Genomic DNA, 27,872 nt, shown 5'->3' with positions numbered 1-27,872 from the left:
AGGTGTCCTCTTAAGATCTGTTCGTTAGTTCTTTGGATTAAATAACTTTTCTGTAATAATGTCTCATAGGAGCTTTGTGGAGGAGAGCATGGGGACAAAATACGTGGAGGCTGTCAGGTTGGAATTTGAAAAGTTGTATGAGGACAGTGGCCCAACAACCCCAGTGTTTTTCATCCTTTCTCCTGGAGTGGATCCACTCAAAGATGTAGAGAAACTAGGTACTGTTTATATTTTATTTTTCATTCTACCTGCATCACTTAATACTGATGACTAGTTTTGAATGTCTATCTATTCAGGATTGAAGCTGGGATTTTCCATAGACCAGGGCAGTTTGCATAACGTGTCCCTGGGACAGGGGCAGGAGGAAGTAGCTGAGAGGATTCTGAAGGATGCCTCTAAACTTGGACATTGGGTCATTCTGCAGGTAGGAAGCAGTTTTATTGAGTCACTGAGCCACCGCAGTGATTCCAGGATGCTGTTACAGTCAGCCTGTAATGCAGCTAATGATATTATCTCAGCCTGTGAGCAAGAGAAACAAACTCAATTTGGTTCAATAAAAACCATAATTGGCTGGAGGAGCTCTATAAATGCCTCTTTAAGAAGGAAAAAGAAAAGAAGCGTGTGGCCAAGGGAGACACAGGTGGATATTTTGTTGATTTATAAGTTAGAATGATAATTATTGTAGTTATTTTCTACAGAGTGAAAAAATGAAATTTAATGTGCATTGCGAAATGTCATTATCTCTGTTAATTTGTATTTTTTTTTTTTAATCTAACTTTATCTGTCTGATTTTTTTCAAACACCTTAGATTTTTAAACGGATGAGGTTAATACAAAATGCAACCTATTAGAATTATGTTCAACCAACCCAGGGGTCTGCAACCTGCAGCTCTGGAGCCTCATGCAGCTCTTTGACTCGTTTACTGTGGCTCTCTTGACGCAAAATAAAATATATTTTATTCATTTCAAGTGTTAATTTTTTAGTTGTACAATTTCAAAGATTAAAAAAGCTTCTTGTTTAGATAAAAATTCAATATATTTTAACTGTGTATAAACTTTTATACACCATATTGTCTTTAGGTGAAGTAGATTTTGTGGCTCTAGAATGACTCTTATCCACATAAGATGAGGCAAAACGGCTTCTTTGATGGTGAAGGCTGCAGACCCTTGAGCCAACCCCTAACAAGCAGTGTGCATACCTTTTGTTCAGAACGTGCACCTGGTGGCTCGCTGGCTTCCCTCTCTCGATGCTCTCTTGGAGACAGAAGTGGTGGACAGTCACCCAACCTTCAGGGTGTTCATCACTGGCGAGCCAGCACCAAGCCCTGAGCAACATGTGATCCCCAGAGGTCTCCTTGAGAACACCATTAAAATCACCTGTGAGCCCCCCACTGGGATGAACGCCAGTCTGCACGCAGCCCTGAACAACTTCAGCCAGGTGTGTTGGAATTAATGATAATAATCCATCTCAAACAAAGCCAATGAGATTTCTTTCATCATATAAACTGTTTTCATATTTATCTGTGTGTTCGCGTTCAGGACGCTTTGGATATGTGCTCCAGAGAACAGGAGTTCAACTCGATGCTCTTCTCTCTTTGCTTCTTTCACGCCTGTGTCACTGAGCGCCGTAAATTTGGCCCCCAGGGGTGGAACCGTATCTATCCCTTCAGCACTGGAGACCTCACCATTTCAACTAACATCCTGTACAACTACCTGGAAGCCAACAGCAAAGTAATTTTTTTATGTAGATTTAGCATTTTGTGTGTATTTATTTATGTTAATATTGATAAAACTTAGTTGTTCTTTGTTACTTGTTTCCTGAGCTGAGTAAAACTAACAACACTAATAATGTTTGAGTTTTTTCAGACATGCTGAATTACAGCACAGTGTACTAAATTACTTATTGAAATCTTTTGTTCTAATGTTTGTGAAAAATGTTCATCCTTGTCTTTTTTCACATTTTAGCTCTTATAACATCACAACCTATAATTTAGCTTAATTTCACAGAGACAAAAAATCCATTCTTGGGGTGCCTCACCCCTCTCAACTCCTAATGCATTTCTCCTAGAACTCCTATTACTCTGGTCACAACCAATTATGTGTCGTAGGTATTCTGCCCTCCAAAAACGAATGTCCTTCATTATGTTAACCAAACAGTAACCTGTATGTGCGTATACAGAGAATTCATTAGGGGGGCAATGAAGCGTAATCCTAAATGTAATTACATGCAGCCAATGTGACAGTTCACAACGCTACATAAGTGATCACTGCAATTAGAGCTGATGAAGGAAGCAATTTGCAAAACAATACAGGTACAAATGATTGTGAACCTCCAGCTTTTGTAATTTGTTATGAATCACAGGTTCTTTTCTTCCTCCTTCACCCTCACGGATCATAATCTCCCGCTGAGGAAAAGACTCTTCTGTCATACAGTGGATCAGTGTGTGTAAAGAAACATAATTCTGTAATATTTCACTACTTTTATTAACAATGAAATGTTTACTTTAGAAGAAATCACACAGTCACTGCTCAAAGAAAAAAAAAACTATAAAAAGGAGAAGTGCTAAAAAGTTTTCCTGCAATGATCTCAGCAATGATCCTCATCTGGTTTCAGCTTAATATTGTTTGAGTTACTAAAAAGTGCATTTCTAATTATACCAGTTTTTTAATATCAGACTGTTTTTGTTTTAGTCTATGCAGGTTCCCTGGCAGGACTTGTGTTACCTTTTTGGAGAGATCATGTACGGAGGACACATCACTGATGACTGGGATAGACGACTGTGTGGAACATATCTGCAAGAGTTTATGCACCCTAAAATGGTAAAGTACTGCTCAATTCTTTAATGTCAGGAGAATCTCTTCTTTTTTAAATATATTTATTTATTTTATCAGGAAATATATTCTGAAGATATTTTAACAAGTTTGATTGTAGAATTTTGACATTTTCAAGGCCACTATTTAACATATATAAAAGAAATAAAGTTTGGTTGTTTTTAAGTTCAGTGAAGCAAATATTAAATCAAAACTTTGAAAGCTGTTATGAAAGTCTTGCTGTTGTGGTTCAGGTAAAGGGTGCCCTCTTGGGATATAAACCTAAACTACAACAGTAAGTGTTGTTTCTTAAACATTGCTGATTTTTCTACCTTCAGTTTTTTAATGTGACCACTCTTTGTATTCTGCGTCCGTTAACTACTTGCATTGAAAAGTGATTGGTTCTCTAAGTATTTGCTCAGCTGATGGATGTTACTGCTGGACTTTGCTGCTGGTTCTGTCTCACTGAGTACGGATAGGACTTCCTCTGGTTTTCTTAGCTAACAGCTTCTGTCGGTCAAAGGAGATATGACTTAAAGGGGACATATCATGCTGATCCCTGATTTAATACTTACATATAATATAATAAATTTGAAAACAAGACCTTACACCCCCTGAATTTTCAAAAAATGAGATATTGTATTTTTTTCTGATATCTTGGAACGAGATTTGATGCCTCTGAAAATAGGTCATTGACATTTGGCTTCGAGATTTCGACCTTCGTGACGACACGAGGATCCTTTCTTTTTATTAGAGTAATCTGATAAAGCAGCTCCTCCTCTGTGATGTCAGATAGTCACACAACCGCCACGGAGGGATACACCCACCAAGAGCCGAGTATAAACGTATAAACTATACATGTTACAGTAGCGGTTTGACTCACCACACTGAAGCGTCCTGAGATGATCTGTGTTGAGGTGGATTTTCTTCCTCCTGAGCTGCATTTTATTGGTGCTATCAATGCCTTACGGTGAAGTTTTGGCAAACAGCAAACTCGCTCGGTCTGCTCCATTCAATGTGGCGATTTAGTAAATACTGCCATGCTGCAAAAACCGCCCCCTGGCTCTACCCCCTCCGCCCCTCTGATAGAACTGACCAATCAGAGCACAAAGGGCTGTGACGTTGCGAGGTTACTGGAGGTCATTCTCAAAACGGAGTGTTTCAACGAGATCTTCAGAATGGCCTAAAATTAGGGTATTGAGAACGCTATTTCGGGGCAATGAGGTAACTAAATGACTTGTACTGAGGGCAGAAATGCTTCACAGGCATCCTAGTCTGGCATAGTGAAAAGGAGAAACAAGCATAATATGTCCCCTTTAAAGAAAAACATTGGTTTACACTTACACTGTTCACCTGTGAAAAATCAGACTACTCTGTGTTTACCTACGGCTGTGCTGGTATTTATAAAATGTTTCAGGATGGATTGTTTGGTCTGCATGTTAAATTGTGTGCTGTGTGCTTTCATTTTTGGATCCTCAAATTCACGTTCCACAGTTTGAAGGGGAGCTCTCTCTGTGCCCCGGGTTCCTCGCCCCTCCATTCATGGACTACAGTGGCTACCACAGTTATATTGACGAGCATCTCCCACATGAGAACCCCACTCTTTACGGCCTCCATCCAAATGCCGAGCTGGAGTGTCTCACTGTCACCTCAGACAACCTCCTGCGGTCTCTGCTGGAGCTGCAGCCACGAGACTCCTCCAGAGGACAGGGGGCCGTGCAGAGCACAGAGGAGAAGGTGAAAAGGCAGGAAAAGTTAGTATGAATAAACTCAACTGTCTAAAAAGCGACCTAACTAAAATAATGTAATGTTTGTTAGGTCAAGTCTGTCATGGAAGATATCCTTGAAAAGCTTCCTGAGGAGTATAACATGGCAGAGATCACCACTAAGACAGCAAAGCGAAGCCCTTACATCCAGGTCTGTTTCCAGGAGTGTGAGCGCATGAATCTTCTACTTGGGGAAATGAGAAAGTCCCTTAATGAGCTGGATCTCTGTCTGAAGGTACAGTCAGATACTCAGCACTGTTTTTTTCACAGCTTTAAGAATTTAATTAAGTAGGATGTGACGAGGAGTTTTTCATTTACAGGGGGAACTCACCATCTCCTCCAGTGTGGAGACTCTGCAGTCAGCCTTGTTCAGTGACTCTGTTCCAGACTCCTGGGCCAGACTCTCCTACCCCTCCGCTAAAACACTCACACAGTGGTATCTCCATCAACCCTCTCTTTAAACATGAAGGCTGTTCTACGAGCATGTTAACGCTGAATCAATAACATATCATGCATTTGATTGTATTCTATAGGTTTACTGATCTAACGTGGAGCTGCAGAGAACTGGACAGCTGGACTCAAGACCTGGTTCTTCCTGCAGTCGTGTGGCTCTCGGGTCTCTTCAACCCACAGTCTTTCCTCACTGGTGAGGTCAAAATCTCTGTCCCAAAACAGGAGATCATGTAGATAACTTTCAAACTCCAGGCATCAGAAGTTTTAATGTACAGATTTTTTTCTCCAGCTGTGCTGCAGAGCATGGCTCGCAAGAATCAGTGGCCCCTGGACAAGATGGCCCTGACTGTGGATGTAACAAAAAAGACAAAAGACGACTTTGGACACCCACCACGGGAGGGGGCGTACATTCATGGACTGTACATGGAAGGTCAGAGTTGAACTACCAACCTCTTTGATGGTATTTTAATTACATGTTTGTAATCTGAACATTTCCTGTGTCGTCTTAGGCGCTCGCTGGGACACTCAGTCTGGACTCATCTCTGAGGCAGTTCTGAGGGATCTGACTCCAGCCATGCCTGTGCTGTACGTCAGAGCCGTGCCTGCAGAGGAGCAGGAGCTGAAGAATACTTACAAGTGTCCGGTGTACCGCACTAAACAGCGTGGGCCCACATATGTGTGGTCCCTCTACCTCCGAACCAAACAGCCGCCTGCCAAGTGGATTGTTGCTGGAGTGGCCTTACTGCTTTCCATATGAGACATAATGAGAGTTTATGTATGTTTAAAAAAAGATGTTTACTCATTATTTTGCTAACAGTGTTAAAAGCAGGATCTTTTAAAAAGGTGGAGGTATATTCTTCACTCTTTCAAACAGTATACAACGTTTTAATGATGCCATTTCCTTTTTTTTAAATCATGTTTTCTTCTGTTGACTAACTCATCATGCACAGTGACACCCTTTCTGATGTCCTATTACTTTCTTTGTACCCGCTTTAGGTTTAGACTTGATAATGTCTACATGGTTGTCCGTGGTTGTATGTTAAAGATTAAAGATAATGGACACAAAGACGTGGTGATGCGTGTTGAGCCTGGGTTGAACCTGTTGTGTCTGTGTCCCACACTGTTGAACGTCTCCCTAGAGATGGTTCAGTCTGGCCATGATTTGTTGGGAGCTTATGTCTCCATTTTGGACCATGTAATTCTGGATTGGGAGCATATTTTATTGGAAGGTCAAGATTAAAAAAAGCTCTCCGGCTGCCCTCTACTAACTGAATGATACACAATGCCGTCTGGAGGGTTCCCGGACAGAATTCCCAGGAGATGATGTGCATGGTTGCTATTGACTTTTAAATGAGGTGCATTTGACATTGACCTTTTGTACGCCAGAGGCAGAATACTAACAGACTAGTGTAATTCATCCGGCCGGGCCTGTTGGAGAAACCTATTCAAAGACACTGATAGCTTTGTATGTGAAGGAAACACATTAGATTACCCATCCTTTATCCGTCTGTGCTCTCTGTTAGCATCTGATTGACTTAATATGAACCAAATAAAAGCCTGAACTCTGAATGAGTCTAAAAAAACAGCCCTCTCATCTAAAATGTAATCTGATTTCATTAAGGTGGATTAAAAAAAGTTTGAAGATTCAGAGATACTGAAGGAGAAGTGTGTGGATAATTTACAAACTTTGAAATGTCCAGTTTGTCAGAGATTCATGAAAACACAAGAGAAGCTCAGGAGTCGAGGTTGTGATCAGCAAAGCAATACAGCAAAGTTTGCCACTGTTATTATGTTTTGATTAACACAAAGAAAAGGTGCTTGGAGAGAAATTCGTGCTGGTGTTAAACTGCACTGCAAAACCTGAGGCACATTCACCTTTTTTCCCCTAGAAATCTGGCTCAGTTTAAGTATAATGAGTAAATTGTATGAGGGAGAAACTCTTGCATAGATTTGAGCTTTTGGCTTCTGCAGTGTGAAATATAACTGTGCTTCATGTGTCACCCAAAATAAACAAGTGTACGAGCTCAGGAAGAAGCAAAGCAGCTGTTGTATGATCTCCTCAGTTAAACAGGTGACCTTACGATGTACAAACCCCTGCCACTGATTCACTGTTGTTAGTTTTTTTTTATTATTGATAAACATCAGCACTCTAATCTCCTCTCATGAGATTTCTCTAACCCTAATAACATCTGTGTTGCTCTTAATTTCTCTGGCAGCAGATGTACCATGCGTTGCGTATTGTATTGCACAGGGGAAATGAAGGTCTGGTTTCCTGTAGTTTCTCTTCATCTGCCCTCTCTTCCTCTCATTAGCACGACACGGCAGCCAGCCAGTCATTTGGTGACAGGGAAATGATACAGTGCTGGCAGTGTTTGGGAGGAAATGGCAGGGTACGAGGCCCCGGCGCAGCAGGGGTCGTGCCACAGATAGTCATGTTAAAGGCCGAGCAGGACACCTGGTTAAAGTCAGCAAGGGCATCTGGGTCACACCTCTGCCTCGCAGCCACAGAGGAAGACATTGTGTTCTCATAGTTTCGTTTCTTTAAACAAGTACTCAAAGATTGTGCATTTTAGTCTTTTTAAACCACTGATAAGATAAAATCAGAGCAACCTTTTCAGCACTGTGCATGTATTATCAATGCTTGTGGTGGCTAGATCTAATACACAATGATTCAGTTTAAAGAACCATGTTAAAAACAAAAACAATGTTTAGACACTGACACTCCTCATACACTCTATGCAGAGGCTGTTTCACTCACAGGAGCTTAAAGAGTGTATTGTGGTTCATTAAGTGTTGACAAACATCTTTGCAATAGGCCACATGACTTATCCATATCAGGCGTGTCCAAATCCCAGGGTCCATTTCACCATGGGGCTTAGCGCTTATCTTAAGACGTGCTATTAAAGAACAGATAACAACCATATTCTAAATCTTGTGAACTTTTGCATTTTCTGTTGAAATGGTGCAGAAAAATCACCCATAATCCTTGATAAAGATGTGAAGATGCTAAAATGTCATTTGCTGGTCAAAAGAAAAGTCTTAAAAAAAAGAAAACTACTCATAGGAAAATCCAGAACACAATCCTGCTGTAAAAAGTTCTGAACATCTTTTTTTTTTTTCTATATCATCCATCATTAATGAAGAGCCCCCTCCTTGAGAATAAGCAAGATCTACCTTATGTTTGAGCGGCTTGTAACATTGTGATAAACATGACGACTTATCTAGTGTCAAAAGACAGTTGAGAGACAGATAAGGTTTCATGACGTAAGCCTGTACAAATGTATCTGATTCCTTGCCACTGATTTTTGAGAGACAACAGACAGAGCGTAAATAACACTTTTTTTTACGGTTAAAAATGCCAGGAGCTTCTGGCCCTTGGTGTGACACTTCTGGTCCGAATCATAAAATAATGAAAAAAAAAAAAAACTATTTAAGTTAGTGTGACTTTGGAAAAGACTTTTGATCAGCAATGTCAGTGTCGCTGAACATAGCTGTGCAAAAGTTGAATTAATGACTGACCTGTGTAAGCTTATGTAGAACTGTTCAGTACCTTCTGTGGCCACAGGGGGGCAGCAGTGCCACTTATTACTGAGACCTGTGTAGTGCAGATGAATACATCCAGTGTTAGTTTTTATTTAAAGAAGAGTAAAAAAAGGTCAACAAAGACATGTTTTTTGTGTTTGAAGACTCAAACTTGTTATATTTTTATATTCTGAGAGGTCAGTGCTATCTCCATCCTGATTTCTGACACTGCAGTATGAATGATGTAAGTTCAATATGATCCATCTCAGATATCTTTTTCTTTCAGAGTGTTGGTTTAAGAGTAAGAAAATAACATTTGCATGGATAACTATGTTGTAAAATTTATTTCTTCGAATAAATTGAGGTAAGAAAATAATAATAATAAAAACTTTCACTGCATGCACAGTTGAGTGATGGTCAATCCATGGTTTGCCATGTCATGCAGACCAGACAAATTAGTGCATACAAAAACAAAAGAAACACAAAACCGAATCAAATATCTACAGAGCAAATAAATAATCCAGAAATAAATATCCTCATCCAGATCTTAAAGATATATACACAGTATAAACAGGTTCAACTTTACAATGTTGATGATACTGATCAAATAAGATGAGTACTGCTTGAGCAAGTTCTCTATGTTTAAAACTGTCTTTAAAATCCATGACACACATATTAAAAACAATCATGTTAAACTCCATCTACAACACTTTCACGGTGTTTGCTTCAAATGCTGTAACGATACAGAAACAGTGAGACAATGTCATCCAACTGAAACAATAAATACAATGTTTGCTATGACTCCACTCTGTACACGTCATTATTCAACGGCCTGTTTCTCAGAAGGTGCTCCAGAACTTCATTTGGCTATAGCTCTACAGGAAGAATTAACCCAAAACAAACAATTTATTTTCCGCCACCATACATACATATATATTGATGTATTTACTGAGTTTTTGGAGTAAACTGCTTCTTGGTAATGGAGACATTTTTGATTTGATGAGCACTTTTAAGTTAACAGATTCCCAAACAGAGGGATATTAGTCTGGCTCTGCTGCTTTGGTTAACTGATTGTCCACTGCACAAATTATTAGTAATATGAGCACTAAGCGTTAATTTCTGTTGGCTTCTTGTAGGTTTTGGCACTCACATACAGAACAATTTATTAGTATTGTTTACTGTGCATTCCTCTCTGTTGTAATAATCCTGACCAAACACACTGAACTTCATGAAGATACAAAGAAAAAACTTATGGGAGAGAGACTTCTCAATTTTTACAAAAGTGAGGAAAATAATACTTGAAAAATATGAGAGCTCACCCACTTTAATTTTTTCCCCATCATATAGATATTTTTTCATCTAGACAGTCAGCTTGTTGTGCAGACCCTACATTCTGTCCCTCATGTGACAGAGACAACATCTGGATGGAGCTGGACTCTGAGGACAGAACAACAGGAGTGTGTGGACCGTCTCCTCGTGAATCTTCTTTGGTTTGGATGGAAACTCTGCTGCTGGATCTACAAACAGCACCTGGCTGGTCTGCATGCTTATTTTCTACAGCTTTATGTTAAATAGGAGGCTCAACACTTCCAAACATACTGGCCTACACCGGCTGCTGGCTCTCCACCAGGGGAAGCTCTCCAGCTGCTGTGCTGCCTGCTCTGCAGACCTGTTTGGAGCAGCACAGCGTGAGTTCGCTCCACTGTTTCAAGACTAATCTTGGTTTCTCTCTGGGTGTTTTCTAACTGGGGCCTCGCTGTGGATTCATCCAGACCTATGTGGACTTAAACTGAGTCATTTGCTTCTCTTTTTACATCTCCAGTGGTGATTCCTGATAGCACAGCTCCCCCCTGTGGCCGTCCAGGGTTGTACAATGGCCTCTGATTGCTGCCTCATATCCTGAGAAATTCACGAGAAGGTGACGGGTTGTTCCTTGGCGATTCTGTCGTCTTGCTGTGACGGCAGAGAGCGCGGAAAAAGCTTCCCCCTAAGCACGAGGCTCCAGCCGCTGAGAGAGTTCAAACAGTGTCTGCTGATTGTCGATGATATGAAGGTAATCGATGTACGCTCGCACGTCTGGGCTGCTCTTCTGCGTGATGCCATTTCCTGGAGGGAGAGGACATGTTTTACTCTGGAGATAAGGAAGCAGCAGCAGACAGGCTGTATTTGTACTGAGCACTAATTCACACAGGCACTGAATGAAACACATCATGTTATTGGTGCTGCCTTGTCATGCAGCCCTGTCATTTTAAAGGTTTTTTTTCAATGCAGTACAGGGTCATAAAATCTTAAATTCAGGACAGAAATGATGAATAATGCCTCTTTATGAGCTGCAAAAGCAAAGAAGATCATCAGCGAGAGGATTGTTTTTTTCTCTGTCATAATCTGTGAGGAGGCAGATGGTTGATGGCGTGCTGAGGAGACGTCTTTCTTCATTTTTTTCTCATTAAATATTCACACTGAGTGAAATATTTGACTGTTAAAGAAAGCTGGATGAGACTTTCTCTGACAGAAACAGCACAAACTAGTTCAGCCAAGAGATTAGAGCTATCAAACAAAGTTCCTTTCAGAGGCCTTAAAATTTGTGGCATATCAAAAATTCAAACAAGTGTGGGCGTCGTTTGGAGCTTTATGATGCAGATTTAAACTTTAAAAACATTTTTTTTCTAAAGTTTCTAAAGTGTTTTCCGCTTCATCTTCCTGTTTTTCTGCTCACAAAGAAATGTTTTAATGATTTAATAAATACTGACCCATGTGATCTCGCTGACACTGCCTGATGAGCCGCGCTGTCTCTGCTATCATGTGCTGGAAAAGAAAGCACAAAAAACTCAAACCTGGCGTTAAAAATTCACCACCAAAGTGTGTGTTTCCGCACCAATGCAGAAAAAGCTCTTAAAGGGATAGTTCAGTTTTTTTGAGGTGGGGTTGTATGAGCTCTATGTGACCACTAAGGACATTAGACACAGTAGAAAGTTGTCTCCTCTCCCTCAGTAAGACACAAACTGTAATCGCTGGTGACGTGGAAATAGACGCTAACAGGGAAAGACCTTACAAAATTCAAAGGCTATTTTCTCTGCCTACAAGAACTAAAATCAAAAAATAATACCACAGTTTAAGAGTACGCTACATAAAATATTTTTTAAGTGCATTAAGTCTTCGGATATATAAACATTTATCTGGACCTAACTAACTGGTCATGTGTGCTTCCGCGCAGCGCCAGTGCGCTCCGTCCCCCCTCCTCCTTTCAGCTGTAGGGAATGTAAATGTAAATGCTTCATGCGCCGGTTTTAGCCTCGTGTAAGTTTGATCAAGTATCGTAATTCTTTTGTTTGTACTCTAAGGATTGTGAGGCAGCGTAGGAAATTTAAAAATGAGTGACTATGACAGCGACGACGAAGTTACATTCACTTTGGAACCAAAAGGATACCTGCATGAACCGGAGCACACAGAAGAGGAGCTGCTACAGATGGCAACTGAAAGGAATACAGAGGAAACATCCACGGACACTGGACATCAAGATGCTGAGTGTTACTGCTGCCACGACTGTTGTTGTTGTTGTTGCTGTTACAGGACACTCCAGAATTCAGAAGAGCAGGGAAATCTGTGTGATGAGTTATACAGACGGCTTGAGAGCCAGCAGTGTCCTCTAACTCAGACAAATCCTGAAGAGTGTCTGTAACCAAGTTCCACTCGTGGCAGCAGTAACACTCAGCATCCGTGGGCATTGAGTCACAGCTCAGAAATTTACACCACTGAGTATTTCCGACTCTATCTTGATGTCCAGTGTCCGCGGATGTTTCCTCTGTATTCCTTTCAATCGCCATCTGTAGCAGCTCCTCTTCTGTGTGCTCCGGTTCATACAGGTATCCTTTTGGTTCCAAAGTGAATGGGACTTCATCATCACTGTCATAGTCACTCATTTTTAAATTTCCTACGCTGCCTCACAATCCTTAGAGTACAAACAAAAGAATTACGATACTTGATCAAACTTACACGAGGCTACAACCGGCGCCCGAAGCATAGCTTGTTTACATTCCCTACAGCTGAAAGGAGGAGGGGGGACGGAGCGCACTAGCACTGCGCGGAAGGATACATGACCAGTTAGTTAGGTCCGGATAAATGTTTATATTTAAGACTTAATGCACTTAAAAATTATTTTATGTAGCGTACTCTTAAACTGTGGTATTACTTTTTGATTTTAGTTCTTGTAGGCAGAGAAAATAGCCTTTGAATTTGGTCTTTCCCTGTTAGCACCTATTTCCTCGTCCCCATCGATTACAGTTTGTGTCTTACAGAGGGAGAGGGGACAACTTTCTACTGTATCTAATGTCCTTAGTGGTCACATAGAGCTCATACAACCCCACTTCAAAAAAACTGAACTATCCCTTTAATAATTAACACACTCACCAGCTTTTCGAAGTTGACCAGGTTGTCATGAAACGTCTTGTTGCCTTCATGAATGAATGTGATATCTATAAGACACATACACAGTGAGACGCCTTCAACAGGTAATTTACAGCTCTCTCGTCTTGCATCTAAAAACTGTCGCAGGGAACTGAGGCGACAGAAGAACTGGCGTACCTTTGAGTAGCAGAGGAATAAAGGGGATCTTAGGCGCCTTCATCTTCTTGAAGGAATCCCTGTAGGCTTTGTGGTTCAGCGACGGATCCTGTGAACACATTGTCAAAGCCAATGAGTCCAATCCTCTGGGGAGGGTGGAGTGTGCTTGTGCATGCATGTTTTATCAGAGCTGAAAAAATGAAGTGTTTCATAATAATAAAAAACCCTCATGTTCCCCTTGATGGTAAGGCTGTTTTTCTTTTTTTTTTTTCCACAAGTAAACAGGAAAAGGGCTTGTAATTTCCTAGGCAGTAGCTCTATGATCACAATTTTTTGGTTTTGGTGTAAACATGACGTGTAATGAATCACACTCACTGTCATCATCTCCAGCTCTGAAAACAGCTTTTTGAATTTCCCAGGAATTTTCTGTGGAGACAACAGAAAGATTTCTTTTGAACTTTGAGATAAAATGTTACATAAGGTGTATCATGGCTCAGAAGGATTCATATCCATTAGAAAAAAACATCATAAAAATTACCTCCCATGTTTGACTGAGGCGGCTAACAGCTGCTGCATTTAGTCCCATTATGATGGCGAAGAAACAGTTGAGGTTCCTCTGAGCTTTACAGCTGTAAAAGAACAGAGAGTACATGTTTCAGCTACAGGTTAGCCAGGAGGGCAGCTTAACAGTATGCAGTTCAGTGATTTGCCACTAGAGGGGGCAGCATTCTCATGAAAAGTCTCAACATCCTCAGCTCTGAAGGTAAAATTAGCTGCTCTATCAAAATCAATTAACACCTGATGAACATGAAGAGCGATGTGAGACTCACTGTGCAGCGATCTTGATGAACTTCTTGATGAGTTGAACTCTTTTGCAGAGCATGGGACACAGCAGCACCTCAGTCACCACCCACAGCTGGACCTCATCACAGCGCTGCAGCAGCAGCTCCAATGCTGCAGTGTGACCGCTGCTACTGTGGCGGCTGAAGGTGAAGTAGATGAGCTCTTGCTGTTAAAAGGAACAACATGGACTTAGTAAAGCGGAGCCAGCTGTGTCTTATGTTTCATTTAAGTCCTCCAGGCTCATGGGGGAGCGTTTAGAGGCAGCAGATCATGCATGATTATTGAAATTGTGTGGCAAACCTCGTGCACTGAGTTGAAGATGGTCCAGTCAAAATTGGTGAGAGCAACAGCCACGTCCCAGGTGTTCAAACTGAGCATGCGAGCCGTCCTCTGCTGCAGCTCTGAGTTGTCTGTGAACGGATTCTGAGGAAAACATCAATGACAAGATCAGGGCTATTTTTTGTTTGTTTCTTGATCTGATGTTTGAAGGTTTGATCATTTGAACAGGGTGTGCAGTTCTTAAGCTGTAGGCTTGAGGCAGGCTGCAGAAAGACCAGAAGTCGAACACACACCCAGCCATAAAAATTGACTTTTATGGCATTAAAAAGCATATTTACAGCCTGGTTAAAAAAAAGGATTGGGTCTTGGTCGTTGATGTCACTATCAGCATGCACTGTACCGTGAGTGATTTTTTTCTAACTCAGTAGTATAGAAGTTATTGGATTGTTTGATTGTCCAGTCAGAGACACAGCTCAGGTCACATGACTGGCCGGCGCCCTGTAGCTGTTCGAAAGGAAAGCCACAGCCGGCGTCATAGCAAATGTGGCTGCGTCCGTGGATTGGCTTCATTTCATGGTTTCAGGAACAGACAGGAGACATTGCAGAGGCTACGTCCAGAGACCTGCACTGGGTCAGTTACCTGCAAAAACAGCTAATTTGCAGGTGGTTTTTAAAAACTTCTTTTTTCCCGTGTACAGATCTGGGTGGAAAAAACAACATGCGGGTCGGGTTGCGGGTTTTAGTTTGACACATCAAAATTAATATAAAATAATAATAAATACAATAAAATAAAAAAGTAAGTTGTAAGCTGGTTGTAAAGCTGTGACCATATAGCCACGCTATCCAGTTCTTAAAATACATCCATGGTTGTGACATCACAGCTCGTACCTGCTGAGCGTCGCTCAAGTCTGGACAGAAAGTAAGTCTACTATTACACATGTAAAGGTCCTTTTAGGAGATTAAAAGTTTAAAAGCATTTAACGTAAAAAACGAGTGATTTTACAGTTGTATGTGAGAAGATCACAGAGGGTTGATGATATAGCTGAAGTCAGGCTTTTATTGGAAGAGTTACTTCATTCAGGTACGTTGTTTACTCACTGGCATCTGAAGTATGGCGATATACCGTTCAATTTTCAGACAATATGACCCAAAATGATTACTTTAAATAAGGTTAAGAGTCGGGCTGCGGGTCGTGTTTCAACGGGTCGGATCAGGTTGTGGTACTGATCAGGCTGATGCACGGGTTTGCGGTTCGGGTGCCGGTTTGTACGTCCACGGGTCGGGGCGGATCTTGAAAATTGGACCTGTGCAGGACTCTGGCTACGTCCATGTTTATACAGTCTGAGCTGTGCACAAACGCACGTCTTTGAATGTACCTATTTAACCTGAACTACACACACACACACACACGCATGTTCAAGCTCAATCAAAGATGCTCTTATCCTCTGTTCCCAACCCCTGTCAATGCTTTCCATCCATCAAGAGACACTGTTTTGACACCTTAGTATACAAGATGCTCAAAAATATTTTCAGCCAAAGCGACACATTTCCTCACCAGGACTTCCCCAAGGTCCTTCCTGCACACATGCAGCCTCCCAACTGGCCGTGAACAATCAGAGAAGACTCTGTCATGAGGCTGCAGGAGGAGGCGACCTGCAGAGAATAAAAACACATCACCAACAGCAGAAAAATCTGTCATGTAGCGTGTACACATCTATCAGTACAGAGAGATAAGACCTCCACTCTGAGGTAGCCAGACACTTCAGACTCTGATAAGAGACACTGACTTCATATCACCTGACAGAAAACACTGCTCCCTCTAAACCAGAGATATGATGTGGATCAGAACGAAAGATTACACAAACAGATATCTACGGGTGGGCTCCATAAAACCAATCAGAAAAGGAAAAAGGCTGAGTGTGATTAACTGTGGGAAATTATAAATGTTCACATATATAATGTGAATGAATTTATTTAAACAACTTCCTAAACTCCAGAATCACTTTTCTGATCTGCTTTGTAGTGGATCACACACTGATGCTTCATCACCGCTCGACTGATTGTTTTTCTTTGGACTGTTGTGGATCAGTGTTTACCTCCAGTATAAGTGACAGCCACCAGCACCAGCTCGCCCTGAGGGACATCCATCCTGTCTGCTGCCGCCTGCAGCAGCTCCTGGGCCACTGCACCCACATGGGCCTTCATACTCACATACGAGTCCATGGTGATGTACACGTGACACAGCACTGAAAAACAGACAATAATCATCATAGTCTTGCAGTTTAAAAACAGTGTTCAACAATGGTCCTGTCTTTTGGTCCTGTTCTGAACCCACCCACATTAAACCTGAGGCAGAGAAACAGACTGAATCTACCATCCCTCACCACCTGTACGATTCTTCAGTTGCCACTCTCATCATTGAGTCCTCACAGACTTAATTACAACAATAAACATTGATAGGTTTTTTTTGTATTTACTTTTGTTTATTTTTGTTGAAGTATTTTCAAAAAGTTTCAATTCACAAAAATTAGTTTACTTCAGAGATAAAGACTCGTGAAAAATGCTGAATTCTGGAAATCAGCAAGAAGGATGCTTTTGTTGTGTAGCTGCTCATTTGTCTCTGTGCATATAAGTGTGAAGTTCTCTGTTTGGGCTGTGAAGACCATCCAGAAATGCCAGTGTTTCCCAAGAGCACTTGGCAAGTGGCAGTTGGCAGTTTATTTGTAGAGCACAATTCTTACACAAGGCAATTCAAAGTGCTTTACAGCTAAAAATCCAATAAAATCACAATAGACAAAATAAAATCATACTATAAAACATTAAAAATGATTAATTATATTAAAAGAGAGGAGTGCAGATAAAATACTTTCAGTTGTTGTATGCTATGCTAAACAGAACTGTTTTCAGCCGGGATCCAGCGTTGAGGCCTGTCTCACATCTTCTGGAAGACTTTTCCAGATTTTGGGAGCATAAAACTGGACTGCAGCCTCACTGTGTTTAGTCCTGACAAGCAGAGCTGTTTTAAAGTCTAATCTCTGAGCCACAGGAAGCCAGTGCAGCAACCTGAGCACTGGACTAATACGGTCGTATTTCCTGGTTCTGGTCAGGACCCGAGCAGCAGCGTTCTGGATGTACTGCAGCTGTCTTACAGCTTGTTTTGAGAGTCCAGTGAGCAGGCCGTTACAGTAATCTAACCTACTGGAGACTAACGCACGGATCAGTCTCTCTAAGTCAGGTTTAGAGACTATTCCTTTAATCCTGGCAATGTTTTTAAGATGGTAAAAAGCTGCTGATGTTATCGATTTGATGTGGCTTTTAAAGTTCAGGTCTGAGTCCAATATCACCCCTAGATTTCTAACCTGGTTACTCACATTTAGAGAGAGAGTCTGAAGATGACTGATAACCCTTTCTCTTTGTTTCTGTGGGCCACAGACAATGGTCTGAGTTTTATCTGAGTTCAGCTGGAGGAAACTGTTCTGCATCCAGACACTAATCTGTTTGGCGCAGCGACAGAGTGAATCTACAGGCCCATGTTCACTTGAACCTACTGTTGTGAGGTTATGACTTTTAACAAGGCATGCGTTTGTTTTTGAAGCAAATGAATGGAGAGCAGATCTTCCTTTAACACGTCTTTTCTTTGCTGGATACAACGTAACAAAGTAAGGTTTTTAATTGAGTAACGCTGTTGTTTGAAATGTGACAACAAGCAAACTTTTAAAACTCTGTGAAGTGTCGTACCATATAATGCAAGTAAATCCTAGTTCTGTCCTACCAGTCCTCATCTCCCAACTCCAACCTCAACAGGCAGAGCTAACATAACCTCACTCTTCATTTAATTGACAGACTCTCAAGTTTGAACAGACCACTGCAGAATAACTGCTGACTGTGGGTTGGAATGAACATTATCACAAACAGTTTAAACCTGTGTTTTAGCCTTTAGCCCGTGCTCTATCACTTTCTTGTTTGGCTTTCTTCTGCTCTTCAGTCCTTTTTCTTTTTGACAGCTCAGTTCCTGTGTCCACCATCACCACAAAATTAATTCAAGAAATCCTTTTCAGCAGAAAAAAACACTCTTCTTTGGAGTACCCGACAACGACTGAGAAACAGCATTTAAAAATAACCTATTTTGCTGCTGATAGTCTCATTCTAAACTGTGGATAACTATAAGGTATATGTTTAGAAGTGAGTTACAAGACCACTTAAAAAGTCCTTACATGGACTTTCACTGTCACAGTGCAAATGGAAAAATACAAGTTAGTTGCTTTATATAACCAGATGACCACGAGTTCATTTCAGACACAGTCAGGCACTGTACGTTTCCTGATTTTCAAATAATTCGATCCCCCATATTTCCCCAGGGCATTCTGGGACTCAGTCCTGATCAGTTGTCTGTGAGAATTGATGAAAAGCGTTTAGGTTGGGGTCACTCTACAGGAAGGTCAACCAACCACCATGTTCAGCGCAGAGCAGAGTTAGAGTAAGATTGCTCTCTAAACACAAACAAGATTTCTAACAATTTCGCTCACCTTCAACCAGAAACAACAAACCAATTAAGTCACTTACACTACCCGGAAAACAGGTGTAACAAGAGCCTCCTTTATTGATAAGGTGACCTCGAGCAAAGCCAATGACCTTCATCTGCTCTGTGTGACAAACTGTGCAGTCGTATGGTAAAGGAGATCAGGTCCCAACAAGGGCACTTTATTTTCTAAGATATGTCTTCAAAATGTGGACTATGAGCTGCCCAGAAGCTTTTTGTTGGGTACCCCCTGACGTCATCAGATAAAAAAAGATGGTTTATGTGACTGGATGTCATCAGGGTCTTTAGACAAAAACTGTTCTGAGGTCATTACTTGGGAATTTCATATTTCTAAACCCTCTCCGTCATTCCCTGGAAAGTTCCCCATTGTTCTGTTGTTCAGACTGAAGGTCTACAGCTTTGGAAACGGCGTATGATGGGAGGAATGTGAGCAGAGCGACGTGTTTTACGACTTACCTTCCTTGTTCTCCCTCTGTGTTCCTCTGGACTGCAGCCCGTTCTCCTTCAGGCTCAATTGGTGGAAAAGCACTTTACTCTGAAAGGGAGGGAAACGCGTGGATTTTGACACACAGTAACTTCGCTTGCACACACTGGGCAATCTGGTGGGGCTGGAGAACAATAATGTTGGCAGGAAATGTGAAAACAATAGCTCTGAGACTTAAACTTATTCCTTGAAGCAGACGACCAGTTCTGTTTAATTACAGTCTTTCTGCCTTTGGGATGTGAAGAGGGCAAATATTTAAGAGAGGCTTACCTTTCTTTGAGGAGAATATTCATCCACCGTGCTGAAATTAAAGGAGGAAGTTTATTAGAAAATGTAATTTTTAAACCATACGTACTTTTTATCATTTGTGTTTCTCAATTCTTTGTTCCTGTGCGAAAACTTTCAGCTGCATGAAGGAATGAAAGACGCTGTCTAAACGACTTTGATTTGAGCTGTGATGTTCCTTAGGTGGTTAATTATTTCTCATCCACACAGTCTATAATCAAAGTAAAGTGAGTGTACATTTTTACTCCACTCCTGCTCTCAGCTCATTATTTAAGATGAGTGTCAGGGGAGATTGGAGTGCTTTGTAGATTTTTACGTGATCCCTTCAATTAATCACCCACTTCTCATCGGTTAGCCTGGCTAGCATGATGGATAGCCCTGTGTCCATTATCATCCCTCAGCTCTTACTGGGCTCTGCATCACAATAGGCATGTTGGCACAAAGCCTGCCCTCAGGGATCTCCTCTCCCAAGCCACAGCAGCAGTCCAGCTCTAATGAAAACCTCCATTCCCAGTGTCGTGTCAAAACAGAGCACGCTTGAACTGATTCACTTTCCAAGTTCTCCAATAAGACAGTCACTTTGGATCTAAACTGAAAAAAAAAAAAAAACAGAAGTGGACAGCAGCGAAAGGACAAAATAACTCTCCTTTGGATAAAAAATGACACCTTTCAGCACTTCACTCAGCTGCAGATTGCCACAAAGCAGCCAACCTTGTCATCCTGCAGTGAGAGCCTGATTGTAAAAAGCTCATAAATAGTCGAGCATGTCGGTGAGTTACACCCACACAGAGTCCACTGCTCTACAGGAGTGGATGCTGTGGATATAAACATGAATAAAGCAGGCACAGATAAAGGCAGCAGAGTCAGGCTGGATTATCTGCTCTGCTCTCCAACGGGCGGCAGGTTGCAGCGTCCCAAGGGACTGGATCTGATTGGAGGCTGTGGCTGTTGAAGGGGAAGGGGGACATGGGTGTGTCAGTGTATCTGGTGACGGGGGAGGATTGTTTACACTGGGATGTCAAAGAGTAATGTGATGCTTATCTTAATAAACCAAGGAGTCGTAGCTTAGCAACAATTTAACAACGCAGACATTGCTTATATCCTAAAACACGGTAAAGAATGTTTTCGATATGTTAATAATGTGCCAGTAATTTACACATACAGTTTTCATATCATCAGAATTTGTCAGAAAAAAATCTTTTAATACTGTTATGAATGCTGATGTAATATGTTACTGTTTTCCTCAAACAACATCTTACTAGTCACTGAAAACTCTTTATCTTTATCTATCATTAATAGGCACGTATACATGGACCCGAATATTCAGCTTGCATTCGGTTTATTTTCTCAGACAGCAAGAATTTAACCTTTGTATACACCTCATTCCAAAAGAAAAGTGCCAATCCAAATGGACATTTAATCGGTTTCACAGGGGTGGAATATTCCTTCCCCTAAATTGAGGTATCATGTATCCTCTCAAACAGAAAGTTGTCAGGGTGTGTTTTTTTTATTTCATGCTCAGATATGACGTAAGACGCAACTAGAGACGTTCTTTGATAAATCACGTGATGTTTACGTTTTTCTGCACATGCCCCATTGACGATTGTGTTTGATTATGGCGGCCCATGTAGACCAGAGATTGGAATATTCCTTTCCATGTATACTATTGTTTTTGGAAAAGTCATCCAGAAAGGTTCCATTCAGAAAGACAAAAAACTCCTCATGTAAACATGGCTATTGTTGTCTCTTTAGATATGTGAGGAAAGTTTGATAATGAGAGTTCTGATCAAATTTTTCTGACATCAAAATGAAAATTCAGCCTGTGATTAACACTGATCTAAGGTTGTTTAAAATGTAAGATTTGTAATATTTGGATCAAACACAAGGCTAGGGACTGCTGTGTCACTACACAGTCAGTTATGGGTGGATTAAACATGAAAGAATTAAAGAAACATGAACAGAACAACAGCCATCCTTAGTGTGGCCAGAAGTTTTAGAGCTCCCTCTGGTGACTGGATGCAGTATAGGTTCTAAAGCCAGTCAAACTGTAAAATTTACACAAATGTCAAATGAATTACTGTCAAACATGCTTGTGTCACTTAGATCTTATGCAGATTACCTGGGTATCTGCCAGAAAAACGACATTCCCAAACTGAAAAGAGAGTCTATCTCTGAATCTACAGAGTATATTTGAATCATTCTGGTTTTGTAGTAAAGGAAACATTTTTGAACTTTGTTCAGAGATGTCAGCATTGGTATTTATGTCACTGGCTCACAGTAACAACTCAAGTATTACTCAAACAAACAGAAAGTTTGGTTAAAGTATGACTTGATGGGGTTTATGGCTAAATTTCTCCAGTTTAATTTATATTTATATACAAATATGAATTAATTGATTAATTTATTCATTTATATTTTTTTATTTTTTATTAACCCCACTATATTTAGTGGGGTTAATATATTTTTTACATGATAATTCCTTCTTTTTATGCTTTTTGTTGCGGAGCAACCTCAAAGTCCCCCAATTGGAAGACCTTAGGGCAGGGGTCACCAACGCAGTGCCCGTGGGCACCTGAGCACCCACAAGAACTATATAAGGTGCCCGCAAGACATGTTCCCAATAACAGCACTGGTCACAATCGTTGTTGTGTAATTCATCAATAATAATTGTGAAATCATTAACATTGACCTGTGAGCAGTCTCTTCACATAGTTTTACCACTTCCACTATGGTTAGTGTTATTGAAAAGTGATCTGTGTAATGTTGTTGAGGACGTCTGTTTCAGACAAGTAGCCCTTCATGCCACTCATTTCCCGTGAGGTAGCCCTTGGTCCCAGAAAGACTGGTGACCCCTGCCTTAGGGTTTAAGAGGCCAATGTCTCAGTTTTATTCATTTATTTTTGAGAAGTTATGTTTAAATGAGTTCTCTGATTTAACTGATTGACAGGTCTGTTGGCAAATGCAGGTCCCTGCATTGTCTTTAACCAAACATGACGGTCACAGGAGGAACAGTGAGAGAAAACATGATGAACACTATCACGCAAGTCCACTGAACATCAACAGGAGAATCTGTTCTGCTGTGGGCTGTATCGACCTTACAGGTCTTTGACTTTTCAGTTTAGTTGAATGTGTGTTTTGGTTTAAGTAAGCCTGAATGCTTCTGCACATGTCATGGCTCCATCAGTACAACGCGTCGGCGCCCACTGAGGCAGACTGTCCAAATTAATATAGAGTCAATAGAGGAAGCTAACCCTCATTTGGATCAGTCACTCTACGCATTGTTTCTAAATCGCCAGTATTGGAGCTCAGACACTGGTTCAGTGCTAAGTTACATAATCCCTTTGACACTAAACAAGTCAGATGCCTTCATGATCTGCATCACTGTATCTTTTCATGTCAAGCTGTAAGAACATGACAACTTGTCAACAATTCTTATATAATCACTGTGTTTCCTGGTTTTAACTATTTGAACATAAAAAGCTCTGTGACCTTCATGTTTCCGAGCAAACAGCCAGAACAAAGTGATTCCTCTTCAGTCTCTGAATGGATTCATTGATGAGAAGCTGCAGACAGCCACAGAGCAGAAAAGGAGCTCTTTATGTCTTTACAGCGAGTGTCTCAGCTTCTCTTTAGACCTCAAACAGAGTCAGTCAAACTTACTGGTGTAGACAATCTGGCTTGATATCAATAAATGCATCAGTCCTTATATTCACATGTATTAAGTTACCCTTTGATAGCCAACTTGTAATGACAGATGAAGTTATCATGCGGTCACTCACTGTCTGCGCTGCAACATGTACAGCTGCTGCACCTCCATCACGTCTTTCTCCAGCGCCGGGTGCTCGTACAGATCATCCAAAACGTAACGGCACAAAGTCTGGAAGGAAATGTCAAATTTGATTTCTCTCACTTCACTTCCCGCCCAGCCCTCCCACCCTGTTCCTCGTACAGAACATTCCCCACCTTCATGAACAGTTTGACATGCTCGTCCTCCCTCAGGAAATCTCTGCAGAGAAACACCCACTGTGACACCAGGTGCAGGACTTTTCGTTTCCTCTCCAGAGCCTCCTTCCTGTCCTCTTTTCCTCTGCATCGCTTGGAGCAATAGGTGGGATTGAGTTAAGGCACAGATGGAGAGAGAAGATCTATTTGCTGATATTATGTGGAGTATATGAGGATTCATGGATGTGTGTGATTCTGATTTCAGGACGGGCAGCAAGACAGACAGAAGTAGAGCAACTCTGATTCAAGACAGCGCTCATGTCTTTATATATCAAATCTTCGTCTACTGTGTAAATGCATGCAGTAATGATCCTGAGGTGAAGGATATTGTCCCAGCAGAGCTTGACATAAATCACTGGTCGACATGAACACTGGGTACGTCAGCAGGAAGTCATCTAGAAGTGTATCTGCAAAGAGAAAACAAACAAAAAGTTAACATCTTAAAGTAACACAGGTTTGGAAAAAGTTGTGTTGCAGCTCATTTGACCATTATTTTTTAGCAAACCATCACATAAACTCTTCACATACAACTTCATTAGATTTGTTAGAGGCTGCTTTAAGGAAGGTGCATTTGTAACCTTGACAAGTATATGATTTATGGCTGCGGTGCTGCTCAAACAACAGTCCTGTAGTTTTAATTGAGCAGGACCTGCTTTCGTTGTTTTCCCTGGTTAATAAAACCTGCGGGAGAGCTCAGTCGTACCTGTGAAATATTAGTTTAATTCAGTGAGAGGAGACATTTCAGTATCTCATTATTGCTCACCGTCAGCTTTAGATCATCACAGCGTGGATTCCTTCGTTCCATTTTTCTTCAACAAGTTCAAACCAGCCTTTTGTGGCTTTATCAATCTCACATATGGCAGGCTGTATCACTGGAGATAAGCTAATAACGTTAACGTCCCAGTCAACTCTCTTTGACCTTGCTTGCCATCTGTGTTTTCACGCTGATTCTCTTTAAATCTGAAAAGCGATCTGGTGTTGTTTAGCCACCTTCCTCATGTGTTGACATTATTTTTCTGCTTCTGTGTCCTTGTGTGATCTCTTGTCAAGGTTACACATGAGGAAGTGAGTCACCAATTGGATTAAGTCTGATTAAATTGATCATCGGCTTACTTTGATGCGTTCCCATAGCATGACGTGCACTCACAATCCACGGCAATACAACTATTATTTCCATTATGATAAACTAAGAATGAGTATAACTTTTTTATTGTTAGTTTTTATTAAAACTCTTCCCTCTGCAAATCTTTTGTGAACATGTTGCAAAGTGTTTGTAAAACAACAGGCAGCTCAGGTATGTTTCAGAAGTGGATATAAAAGCCTCTTAAATACATTTTTTAAACATCAGCAAGAAAGAGCAGGACAGTAATGCTCTGACGTGATGCCCGACTGCAAGCGACAACCTTTACAAATCCTATTAGGGCCAGCCTCCTCTTGGCTCCTCTGTACGTGTGCCTCATACACAGAATTGTAAATTCTGCTCTTTAATTTCACACTGGTTTCCCCGGGCCTTTGTGTGCGTTCTGGTCCACAGGACTCGCTGACATCATTATGTTAATCCGTGCTGAGCAGCTGTGCATGCACCACTCACTGCTTATGAGAGGTTACACATGTAGCTCCAATAATAAAACACACACACACACCAGCACCTCAAAACAAGGCCAGAAACAACTCAAATACATCATCCACCCACATACTGAACTGTACCTCCTCCCCTTCACACACATTCACTGTACACTCACTCACTCAACAACTCTGCTGTGTATTTGTTTTTTTCCTCCAAGCTATTTCAACTGGAACACTTTCTCAAGAGCAACAGCTTACACTTAACACCCCAGGCTATACAGTGAAAGTTTTTGAAGTCGGAAAACAGAATAAATATTTAATCTGCAACCTAAAGTCATATTCTCAAGCTTTCTTGGTAACACAGTAAAAAGGCAGAGAAAGTCCTGCAGAGCAGAGTTATTAAAATCAATTAAGCAGAAGAAATGTTTGATCCACTGACCCAAAAAACACTGATCTAAGACTTGGGCTGAGTAGTTCAGTGAACACACAAATGATGCCATTTCTATGTAAGATTTTACAGTTTGCACCTACACTTGGCCTGGATCCGAAAAAAAGAGATGTATTGTTTCAGACTGTATCTCTAATACTGCCGTAAACCCTAAATCCATATCCCATTATTAATAAGCTGACCTGAGAATATAGACTTCCCCACTACCCAAATCTCTCACTATCAAGACAATCCAATCAGATTCGATCCTCAATAGCTACAATATGAATAAAGAACAAATTTTGAAAATAAAGAAAAATAAATAATTGGGTGATTAAAAGTATGGTCTGCAAGAATTTTCTTTACTTGTTAGTAAACACAAACTCAAACTGGGCTCCTTCGTCTTACATCAGTGCCAGTGGCAGCTCATACCCAAAGCCTCCAACCAAAGCCACGCCAATACATTCAGTAGCCCAGGAAGACTTGCAGCATCCCGTTTCTATGTGGGAGAGACTTAAGAGCTGTGCACCTTACTTGGGATGTTAGCACAAGCTAATCACTGGGTTATTTGACACATATTTGGTTAGCAGAAAGCCAACTCGCATCGCTTTTCATCCAGAGCTGCCCTCCAAGTGCCCGAAAGCAAGTGAAAGTCGAGCCAAGCTTCATCTTTGTTTATCTGTTTGGCACTTTGTTTCACTTTGGTTATGTTTTAATTGCTTTGTGCTACTTCCGCTATCGTAGCTGCTCGGGATAGCTTCTCAAACCCACTAACCAACACGAAAAGTCACTTGCGCACTGGGCGCTCTGTGATTGGCTGAGGTAACCACGCTTCACTCAGAGACGTCCCGATGTAACAAAAACAGATGGAAAGCCATTAACATTACACGCTGGTCTGGATATGCTATGAAGGTATCTGTGATTCAATTGCGCCTATATAAAAAGAAAATTTCAGATATCAACAAATACATTCTGCCTATCCACAATTGTCATTTCGGATATCTAGGGATGCAAGATATTGGATTTTTGCCGATATCCGATATGCGGATATATCGAAACCCCTTTTGGCCGATACCGATACCAATAATCACAAGTTTGTTTGTTTTTTTCACTGTAAAGAAAGCTAAGTCTATCCTGTACTGGAATTTATATGTTACTCTTATTGTAACGGTCTTATTTGTTTAAGAAACACACATAAAACAAGACAAAAAACATTTGATTTTACCATAAATAAGAAATGTATTATTTTTTCATACTCAAGACATTCAGTATTGAAATACAGAAAAATAATTTCTTTAGATCACATGAACTTTAAATGTACAATGCATTTTTAAACATAACCAAGTTGCATTTGATTTTTCTAGAGCAAATAAATGAAGTGCTACATTTTATTTAAGGAGCTTATTTTTCAGATGGAAAATAATAATAATCCTAACTGAATAGCACCTTATTGGCTGTGCCTATCGGCAGAAGTTTTCATATCTGTTGATACCGATAAACGTGTTTTTAAGCTTTTATCAGCAGATACCGATATTGTGCTGATAATATCGTGCATCCCTCTACAACACCATTTTGACTAGGCAAAAAACGTTACTTTTCGCCATTCATATGTATGTGGTTTGTCATTCAAGATATCTCCTACGTCATTTCGGTTAAACAAAATGGGAATAACGGATATCTGCAAATTAATTTTAGATATCTGTTATTACATTTCAAGATATCGTAAAAAAAAATTAACTAGACAGAATTAGAATTAAAGATAACTTTGATAAAAAAATGTAATTCTAATTCTGTTTAGTTAAAACGTTTTTTTGCTACCTGACTGTGTATGAAGGCCTCTGCTTTCAGGCACTTAAGCAAAACATATTCTGTTTCCTTTCGGAGGTAATGAAGAATGGATCCATCGATCCAGCTCGTCAATCTATCGTCCTGTCATTCAACCTGCCAATCTTTTTTGCATTCCAATAAGAACTCGTAAAATTGATCAATGCAGCCTTTGCAAACAGAATGTTAATGTGTCACTTATTGGTCCACTTATCATCACAAGACAACTTCTACTGTGCAAAAACCTAAAGCTATCATGACAGTCTGGGTTAGAGCTGAAAATAAATATCAGCTTATTTGATTTGATTTGATGTTTTTATTTTACTCCAGAAAAAAGTTCAGCACTGTGCGTTTTAAAAGAACTGGGAAATCCTTGAGAGATAAATAATTTTTTTTTAATGCATGTTTTGGTAACAACTGCAAACACTTGTGAGTCCTGCCTATAAAATGCTCACAGAAAGAAAACAGCATATCAGAGATCTCCGCTCTCAGTTTCGTTGACTGCAGTGGT

General features: G+C 40.7%; 2 protein-coding genes across 6 annotated transcripts in view; one reads left to right on the top strand and one right to left on the bottom strand.

Annotated features, from left to right (window-relative positions):
• LOC141800690 (dynein axonemal heavy chain 11) overlaps window positions 1–6,014 on the top strand; it is a 37,849-nt gene extending 31,835 nt beyond the window's left edge. For both annotated transcript variants that reach the window (XM_074683398.1, XM_074683397.1), the window contains 11 exons: window positions 70–218; window positions 297–424; window positions 1,210–1,437; window positions 1,539–1,730; window positions 2,691–2,819; window positions 4,305–4,547; window positions 4,629–4,811; window positions 4,897–5,012; window positions 5,110–5,222; window positions 5,319–5,459; window positions 5,539–6,014. In XM_074683398.1, the coding sequence (XP_074539499.1) occupies window positions 70–218; window positions 297–424; window positions 1,210–1,437; window positions 1,539–1,730; window positions 2,691–2,819; window positions 4,305–4,547; window positions 4,629–4,811; window positions 4,897–5,012; window positions 5,110–5,222; window positions 5,319–5,459; window positions 5,539–5,786 (1,870 nt within the window). In that variant the 3' untranslated portion in view covers window positions 5,787–6,014. The remainder of the gene's footprint in view (window positions 1–69; window positions 219–296; window positions 425–1,209; window positions 1,438–1,538; window positions 1,731–2,690; window positions 2,820–4,304; window positions 4,548–4,628; window positions 4,812–4,896; window positions 5,013–5,109; window positions 5,223–5,318; window positions 5,460–5,538) is intronic.
• A 2,831-nt stretch (window positions 6,015–8,845) lies between these two features.
• Window positions 8,846–27,872, bottom strand: part of rapgef5b (Rap guanine nucleotide exchange factor (GEF) 5b) — a 31,987-nt gene continuing 12,960 nt past the window's right edge. For all 4 annotated transcript variants that reach the window (XM_074683707.1, XM_074683708.1, XM_074683709.1 and 1 more), the window contains 15 exons: window positions 23,873–23,951; window positions 23,506–23,650; window positions 23,322–23,419; window positions 19,528–19,558; window positions 19,230–19,308; window positions 16,330–16,479; window positions 15,789–15,886; window positions 14,255–14,377; window positions 13,942–14,120; window positions 13,650–13,740; window positions 13,487–13,537; window positions 13,133–13,220; window positions 12,959–13,023; window positions 11,302–11,356; window positions 8,846–10,657 (listed from right to left, as the gene is read on the bottom strand). In XM_074683707.1, the coding sequence (XP_074539808.1) occupies window positions 10,539–10,657; window positions 11,302–11,356; window positions 12,959–13,023; window positions 13,133–13,220; window positions 13,487–13,537; window positions 13,650–13,740; window positions 13,942–14,120; window positions 14,255–14,377; window positions 15,789–15,886; window positions 16,330–16,479; window positions 19,230–19,308; window positions 19,528–19,558; window positions 23,322–23,419; window positions 23,506–23,650; window positions 23,873–23,951 (1,451 nt within the window). In that variant the 3' untranslated portion in view covers window positions 8,846–10,538. The remainder of the gene's footprint in view (window positions 10,658–11,301; window positions 11,357–12,958; window positions 13,024–13,132; window positions 13,221–13,486; window positions 13,538–13,649; window positions 13,741–13,941; window positions 14,121–14,254; window positions 14,378–15,788; window positions 15,887–16,329; window positions 16,480–19,229; window positions 19,309–19,527; window positions 19,559–23,321; window positions 23,420–23,505; window positions 23,651–23,872; window positions 23,952–27,872) is intronic.

This window comes from Halichoeres trimaculatus, unplaced genomic scaffold (assembly GCF_033239565.1).
Source record: "Halichoeres trimaculatus isolate MK-OKI-2021-1 unplaced genomic scaffold, fHalTri1.1 fHalTri1_scaffold_12, whole genome shotgun sequence".
In the NCBI taxonomy this organism is placed as follows: Eukaryota; Metazoa; Chordata; class Actinopteri; order Labriformes; family Labridae; genus Halichoeres; species Halichoeres trimaculatus.
This window is presented reverse-complemented; position numbering and strand designations above follow the sequence as displayed.